Source organism: Octodon degus, unplaced genomic scaffold, assembly GCF_000260255.1.
Source record: "Octodon degus isolate 3935 unplaced genomic scaffold, OctDeg1.0 scaffold00048, whole genome shotgun sequence".
Classification (NCBI taxonomy): domain Eukaryota; kingdom Metazoa; phylum Chordata; class Mammalia; order Rodentia; family Octodontidae; genus Octodon; species Octodon degus.
Genome location: NW_004524624.1, coordinates 4,642,251 through 4,650,830, shown reverse-complemented (window position 1 = coordinate 4,650,830; position 8,580 = coordinate 4,642,251). Strand labels below are relative to the sequence as shown.

At 34.3% G+C, this 8,580-nt stretch overlaps 1 protein-coding gene across 2 annotated transcripts in view; it reads left to right on the top strand.

Annotated features, from left to right (window-relative positions):
* The window catches only part of Ddx46 (DEAD-box helicase 46), a 78,808-nt gene that overhangs the window by 28,476 nt on the left and 41,752 nt on the right, over positions 1-8,580 (top strand). For both annotated transcript variants that reach the window (XM_023716521.1, XM_023716520.1), the window contains exons 8-13: positions 392-557; positions 1,055-1,175; positions 2,103-2,278; positions 3,245-3,366; positions 5,114-5,192; positions 6,903-6,985. In XM_023716521.1, the coding sequence (XP_023572289.1) occupies positions 392-557; positions 1,055-1,175; positions 2,103-2,278; positions 3,245-3,366; positions 5,114-5,192; positions 6,903-6,985 (747 nt within the window). The remainder of the gene's footprint in view (positions 1-391; positions 558-1,054; positions 1,176-2,102; positions 2,279-3,244; positions 3,367-5,113; positions 5,193-6,902; positions 6,986-8,580) is intronic.

Below are 8,580 nucleotides of genomic sequence, written 5' to 3'. Positions count from 1 at the left end.
CTAATGGTGTTTGTAAATAGGATCTCAAGTCCGCATCTTGTACAGCAATTAACCACTAAGAAGAATATATGCAGTGTATTACTTGTTGAAACTGTACTTCCGATTTGATTTGAAACTGTCTCATTGCTATGTTTATCAATAAAATTTTGAAAAAAGTATTTCTATTCAAAATGATATATTATTTGAGATGATTTTGAAATTATGAGGCTTTAAGTTTCTTGAGATAGCATTAAAATTTTGTGGGTCAAGTAGTTTGTTTCAAAAGTAATAAAAGAAGAGCCAAGGAATAGTTTCTAGGATGGGAGGATTTTAAAAACTTAGAACTTTTACCATATAAGTTGAATAATAATAATGAACTTTTTATTCTTTTTTTTTTTTTTGTAAAATGAAGTATTCTTCAGAGGAGGAAGAAGTTGATCTTCAGACAGCTCTCACAGGCTATCAGACAAAACAGAGAAAACTTCTAGAACCAGTTGATCACGGAAAAATTGAATATGAACCATTCAGAAAAAACTTCTATGTTGAAGTTCCAGAACTAGCAAAAATGTCTCAAGAAGGTAAAATTCTCTTACTCATTATTGATTATAATGGGATTAGAGGAAGATACACCTCACTTTGCCTAGGAGGAATAGCTAGCTCTGTGGGTTGGAGGATGTTTTCCAGAAGGTTTAAGAAATGAGCAAAAATTAACTCAGCTTATGTAGTTGCTGTTTTGAGGGTTAGAATGCTCTTCATCTTAAGTTACAAATGAAATATTTTTATTTTCATTTAGCCCTTCTAGTTAGGCACCATTTAGAATCTGTGAATTGTTGGTTGGTTAGAGTTAAACTGTTGAACTAATGCTAGGAGAACCAGTGGTATTTTTTATCAGTTTGTCCTTATTCTTTGATTGTTACTGCAATTTAAGAAGAAACAAAAATCAAATTGTTCAAATTAGGGCATTACTCTTTGTTTGTAGATGTTCACAGTAGTAATTGTTTTAACTGATTGTGAGATAATCTTTGATAATGTTAAATTAATGTTGAAAGTGTTTAGTTTGGGTTTTGTTTTGTAGAGGTGAATGTATTTCGGTTGGAAATGGAAGGCATTACAGTCAAAGGAAAAGGTTGTCCAAAACCAATTAAATCTTGGGTCCAGTGTGGAATTTCTATGAAGATCTTAAATTCCCTCAAAAAGTAAGTAGCTGGTGGTTTTTCAAATTTTCAACATCTTGCTATTCAAAATAGCCCTTTTAGCCTGTTAATGGTATATATACCTGTAATCCAAGTACTTGGGAGGCTGAGGCAGGGGATCCCTTCAGTGTCTTTATAGAGGTACTGTTGATGTTACTTTTCTCCTTGCTGAGACCAAATACCCCCGAACCCAAAAGTTAAGGAAAGAAAGGTTTATTTAGCTCACAGTTTGTGGAGGTTTCAGTCCATTATCAGCTAGCTCCAAGGCAGATGGCACATGGCAGAGGGCAGCAGTTCATGGTAGAAGAAAACAGCAAAAGCAGCAGCCAAGCTTAATAACACCTTTTTGACCTTTTATGCTTGTCTCTAGGTTGCTGGGATTAGGACAGTATCAAACCAGTCAGTGAACTGATCACACATCCTTAATCCCAGCAATACACATTCTAGATTTAGCCACTTCTGGAAAAGCCTGTGAGTGCATGCGGCTTTAAGGGAAATCTAGACACAAACTGTAACACAATTTAAGATTTGCCAATTAAAGTACACAACTTAGTGGTGTGTTTATGGTGTTATGCAAACATCTAATTTTAGTACATTTTTATCTTTCCCCCAAAAAAACCTGTCTTTGAGTCCATCTAATCTTGTATCCTACTCTGGGTAACTAATCACTAATGTACTTCCTATTTCTATAGATTTGGCTGTCCTGAACATTTCATCAAAGTAGAATTATACAATATTTAGTCTTTTCTGGCTGACTTCACTTAGTATAATCAAAACATTATCAAAATTCATACATGATCTAGTATCTCATAGTACTTTTTTACTGGCTAGTAATATATTGTATGGATATATAACACTTTGGAAGAATTTACTTTTACAGGACTCTGAGGGGTCTGGAGATCTCAATTTTACCTGGTCTTCCTTTTTTAGGCATGGCTATGAGAAACCAACGCCAATCCAAACCCAAGCAATTCCTGCTATAATGTCTGGACGAGATTTGATTGGCATTGCCAAGACAGGAAGTGGAAAGACCATTGCTTTTCTATTGCCCATGTTTAGACACATCATGGATCAGAGGTCATTAGAAGAAGGAGAGGGCCCAATAGGTACAATCTTCTCTTTAAATTGTTTTTTGAAGGTATCCTTGTTGTCAGTTAATCAGAAATGAGTTGGTATTCTATAATTTTCTTAATTGTGACAATAAAGATATCTTGATGTACATTTCCTTTATCAATGTGGCACTTTGGGGCTGATTTCCCCTTACCAGCAGGTGGAGTGAGAATCTTCAGAGCTCTGGAGTGACATCTCAGAAGTACAAAAACAGCCTGTCCTGGCACAGCTCAGTTTTTAAACTCGGCAGGTAGACCCCTTGTGCATCTATCTGTTTACTTATGTTGAGGTTTGTTCTTAGCTCAATATCAGTGGATATAATAAACTCAACATAGAAGATTGTAGGGAGTAAATATTTTCTTGGATATTTTTTTTTTCTTTGCTGTGGAAGGCTGTAGTGCCAGTGTTGCAGCGTTTGGTCTTCAAATTCAGATTTCTTGATCATTTTGGCAAAGATACCTTCTACAAACCTGAGTAGGGTTTTGGAAAGTTGTTCAGCTTCTCTTGGAAACACCAGGTACACTGTATTTCTCCTCTGTCTGTGCCCTTCAGACCGAGGTTTTTCAGGAAGCAACAATACAGTTTCTGCTGTATATTGTGTTGTCTCCCCCCCCCCATTTTTTTTTTCTTTCTTTTTTGTTGTTGTTCTGTGATTTGGAGTTGAAAACTATTTGTATTCTGTTCAGCGAGGTATTTTCCTGAGAGTTAAATGTGGCGTTTAACTCTGATTTATTATTTTCCTGTAGCATGTTCTTAAAAATCTACTTGTACTTATCCTTCACTACAGTCTCTGTAGTTATAAAGCCTTTAAAATAAAAGCCTTTAAAATAAAGCCTTTTCTGAGTTGCATTAAAATTTTTTTTACTAAGTTCTGAACTTTATTGTGGAGGTTAAATTTAGTATTTTAAAGCATAGCCTGAAGAATTTTAATGGTTAGGCTTTTGACATATTTATCTTTACAGCTGTCATCATGACTCCAACTCGAGAACTGGCTTTACAAATTACTAAAGAATGTAAGAAGTTTTCGAAGACCTTAGGACTTAGAGTGGTCTGTGTTTATGGAGGAACAGGAATCAGTGAGCAGGTATAAAAGAAACATTCTATTTTTCCGAGTTTTTTTAAAAATGATTCAATAAAGTAAAATGATTTTTTATTTTAGTGTTTTGAATAGTGACTGTTTCTAAAATATTAAAGAATATTAGGTATGAGAGCTGGAGAGATAGCTTGGTAGTCTAAGTACCTTCCTGGCAAGCATAAGAACTGGGGTTCAGTCCCAGCTGGCTCCAGAAACTCAGGTGTGCTGTGTTGGCCACTGAAACTGGGTGTGGTGGCACATGCCTGTAATCCCAGTGCTGGGGAGGCTGAGACAGGAGGATCACTAAGAGTCTGAGCTGTGTAGTGAGACCATGTACCAAATAAATAAAGATTAAAATAAAATTTACAAGAATATTAGGCATGAAAATAATTTTAAGACTGAATCATAGTCATGCATAGTGGCACATTCCTGTAGTCCCGGCTACTCAGGAGGCTGAGGCAGGAAGATTACAAGTTTGAGGCCAGCCTGGAGACCTGATTTAAAAAGGGTGGATGTAGTTCAGTGGTAGTCTGCTCCAGGATTCATTCGCCAGCACCACCAGAAAAAGAAGGAAAAAAAAAAAAAAAAAAAAGGATAAACTTAAGTTTATTTTCTGAACTTGTTTAACTACAGAATTCTTTCTTAGGACTAGTTTTACAAGAACTCTTTTCAGCAATATTTACTTTCGTTGTCCCAGCATTATTTTAAATATTTCATCCTTTTTTTTTTTTTTTTTTGGAACTGGGGATTGAACTCAGGTCCTTGCACTTGACAGGCAAGCCCTTATTCTACTGAGCTATCTCCCTGGCCCCTAAATATTTAATCTTAATATATTTTTTAAGTTTGTCTATGTCAATTTTTCCATACCTTGTAGTAGTAAGAAATATGTTCATAAACAAATTTTAAAAAGCAGGAAAAAAATGACAGTGCATTTACAAATAATGTAGTAAAGAAAAAGAAAACAAAAAACATGTACTACAGATACAAATTCCCTATAATGTGGTGATTATATGTATCTAAATTGTACCAATAAGGTTTAAAAAAAAAAAAAAAAGCAGTATGTGTATGTATGAGTTCCTCAAAATGAAGAATACCAAAATAACCTAGTATATACATGGATATTATGTCTATATAAAAACAAATTTTATTGTGGGCTCTCTTCCCTTTTTTTGTACCAAGGAATTGAAACCATACTTTTCTACTAGCTACATCCTGAGTCCTTTATTTTTGAGACAGGATTTGCTAAGTTGCCTGTTACTCTTTCTGCCTCAGCCTCTTAGAACACAGACATTAAAGATGTGTGCCATTGTGTTAGCTTCATTCCATTTATTTAAAATCTGGTTGTCACTTAGGAAATTGATTTTTGTATTTATTAATGGTCAAACCTGCATTTGAAAAATTACACATGCTTTTTTTTAAAAAAAACCTTATTGGTACAATTTAGATACATATAATCACCACATTTATTATAGGAAATTTTTATCTGTGTGTATCTCTTACTATTCTCACCTTGTTTTTCTGGTTTTGAGGTATAGTGACAAAATTGGTAAAAATTCTTCAGTTGCATCATATAGTTGTGCTGTAGTTACTCTGTTACTAGTGTTTCAGTATTCTGAAGAAGTAAGCAGAAGGCTTTGGGTCTTTTATCAGAACTTGTGCTGCCTACGAGAGCCCTGCAAATGCCAGATACTGTTTTTTTAAATCTACTTAAACATTAGTGATGAACAGACTATACAATTTCATTTTCTTTTATTAGATTGCTGAGCTAAAGAGAGGTGCTGAGATTATTGTTTGCACACCTGGTCGAATGATTGACATGTTAGCAGCTAACAGTGGTAAGTTAGGGATATTCTTTTTCTTTCTTTTGTTTTTGAATTTACACATTTTTGTTAAAGCAGATACAGGAAACCAACAAAGGGTTTCTACATTTCTTCTTAAAGCTGTAATATCTTAAAGTTTGTATTATAACCAGTTATTGTTGCGTTAATAACTTGTTTTGGCAATGAAATTTCTTCTCAATTTATCTTGAGAAGTAACTCCATCTGATCATTTTTGACATGTAACTTGGATCCTTAATCCAATTTTTACCTAGCTTTGCTTTTGTAAATGTGGGATACTGTCATTTTCTTTATTATAGAATATAGACCTTTTACCAATAGGAGGCTTAAAATACTAAATAAGATATTGCAGCTTTAAGAAATTTTATTTTTTGTAAACATTGCATGTTTTTGGCTCAGATGTTATGCTTTGTTAAATTTTTCCCTATCAAAACTGTTACTAAACTGTTGACATTATTTAACTTATGTGGAGAAAGGCCCTTCAAGATTTATAGAACTGGGCTTCCGAGACTTAAACCACCAAAGGTAGGTGATTTAATGCTGTTCCCAACCTTGCAAAACTAATTGGGCTGCAAATGTTAGTGTGGAATATTTAAATTCAAGGAAACACTTATTTTGGCTCATTTTTATTTTTTGAAGAAAGTGCTTTCAAAGGTCTCCATTGTAGTATTACATAGATACATAATAGAATATTAAGGACTGAATAGTGCATGTTTCTAATACCATTTTGCTTGAATTTCTGTGTAAATTTATTTCTAATTGTGTATATAGTTGGCAAAGTGACACTGGAATTGTTTGATAAGCTCTTGTTCTTGTATGGCATTTGAAATGTTTTGGGATGAATGCTGATTAATCCCTTGTTTTTTCTCAATGCTGCATTGATTAAATATCCTGAAATTCATCTTGATTAATTTTACCTTTTTCCTTTGTGTGTCCTTTTGGTTTATCTTTAATAACTATTTTATATATGTTTCTGCCAGGTGATTGATTCAGCAGTGGTAGCAATGCTTTAAAAAGGGTTTTCCTGTGTATGAATTTAGCTTTCACTAGTAAAGAAGCCAGGGACATTTATTTAGGCTGGTGGGGGAGCACTTAATAAAGTTGGGTGTGTATCTTTCTGTAGAAAAATGTATTTATGTAACTGCTTAGTATTCAGAAATTTTGTGTAATATGCTATCTAATGATGTTGAATAGATTCTTATTAATGATTCAGTGTATCCATTTAAGGAGCTTCTAACTATGGAAGTAGATTATAAAGCAATATAAAGAGAAGTTATCTGCATCTGAAGTAGTTTGCACTGGATCTTGCTTTCCACACATACGCTGTAATCTCTAATATGTTCTTTTCTAGGTGATGCTGTCAGATAATGGCTGATGTGGCTCGATGCTTCATCTCAGTCTTAGTTTTATGATGTGTTTTGGAGAGGGCTGTTTTCTGAATTTTACAGGTTCTTCAGGCCCTATGATGGTATGCAAGAGACGAGTTTGACAAAATAAAGGGCCTCATATACCCATTGTCAGAAAGTATTTGCCACTAGATTAAGCATTGTAGACCAAAATTTCTTTTCACTTTAACCTACCCCTCTGATTAAGTCAGGCATTTTAGTTCCCTTTCCAGTTTTTTTAAAGTTCTTGGTAGTCATAAAATGAATTGTGGCTAATTTTTAAGCATTTTCTTCTTTTCTTTCTTTTTTCTTCTCACCTTAGGTCGGGTCACAAATCTTCGAAGAGTGACATATGTTGTTTTAGATGAAGCAGATAGAATGTTTGATATGGGATTTGAACCACAGGTAATCAGTAAATCACTTAGTGTTTTTGAAATGTAAATATGATCTGTTTGTGTGAGGTAGGGTCTTGCGGTATAGTCCAGGTTGGCCTTGGTTGAACTTATTATATATATAGTCCAAGGTGGCCTGAAACTTGTGGCAGTCCTCCTGCCTTGTCATCCCGAAAGCTGGGATTACAGGTGTACGGAGTTCCACATAGAGTGTGAAAGGTTAATATGATAATAGCCCTAAAAATGAAGTACCTGTTTGGTATCTGAAATTCACATGCATTTTGGTTGTTTAGTAACATAGTAGGTTAGGGCCACATGGAATTGAAATAGATATTTATATTTCAGATTATTTATAAAATTTATTTAGGAGATATTTCTGTAGATTTGCCTTAGCATTCATCAAATTAGAATTTGTGTGCTAATAATAAAATGTTAAACTTTAGTATCTTCTGTTTCTCATTGTGTTTGAAATAGTTATAATTCATTCTCTTACCTGCCCTTATGATCTAAGTAGCAAGTGCTGTTTACAATTTCTAAATGTGAAAACTAAGGCCAAAGCATTTGTATAGCTTACGTGTTTTATATTTGTCATAAAGTCAATTTGCTCAACTACAAAATTTCAGTGATATGAATTTATCAAAACATTTTTCTTAGCCAGGCATGGTGGTATATGCCTATAATCCTGGCACTTGGGAGGCTGAGGCAGGAGGATTGTTTTGAGTTTGAGACCAGCCTGGGCTACAGTGTTTGCTCAAGGCTAGCCTGAACTGCACAATGAGACCCTGTCTCAAAAAGACAAAAAAAAAACAACCCAAAAACATTTTTCTTTTTAGCTTTGATAATGCCAGGGATTGAATACAGGTCCTTGTGTGTGCAAGATAAGTATTCTTACCATTAAGCTGTACTCCTGCCCCTAGAACCAGTATTGTTGTCAGTATGCTATAGATAACCAAACAAAACCCCCCACGAAACTTCAGGACCACAGACTGAAGTAATGGAAATAGATACAAAAAAGAATTAGATGACTGTAATGTTTACTTTTTAAGCTTATTCATGTTTTCCCAAAATATATTGCTCATCATTTGATAGTGTATGGATTGTGTTTAGACTTAGGGATTGAATTATAAATGAGCTATAAACAGGGAGTGTAATAAGGAGTCAAAAGTTACAGTAATACTTGAAGAATGGGAGAAACAATTAATGTAATGAGTAGTAGACTTGATAGCATCCTTAAACTCTTAGAAAATCTGTCATGGAAACACTGAATTTATGCTTTTAGTCCCAGTGAGTGTAATTAGAATCTGGGGGGAAGCCGTAGGTCCTTGCTTTGAGCTTAGTGTGAGGAAGGACTTGAGTAAGCATTATTTAAATATTAAGACAGTTGCTTTTGAGAAGGGTCAGATGTTGAATAACCTTTTCATCTAAGTGTTCCGCTTGCATGTGATTTTTTTTTTTAACATTTTTTTTCTACAGTTTTATTCATAAACAGATAGCAATGAGACAGTTTCAAATCAACTCAGAAGTACAGTTTCAACAAATAATACACTGCATATATTCTTCTTAGTGGTTAATTGCTGTACAAGATGCGGACTTGTGATCCTATTTACA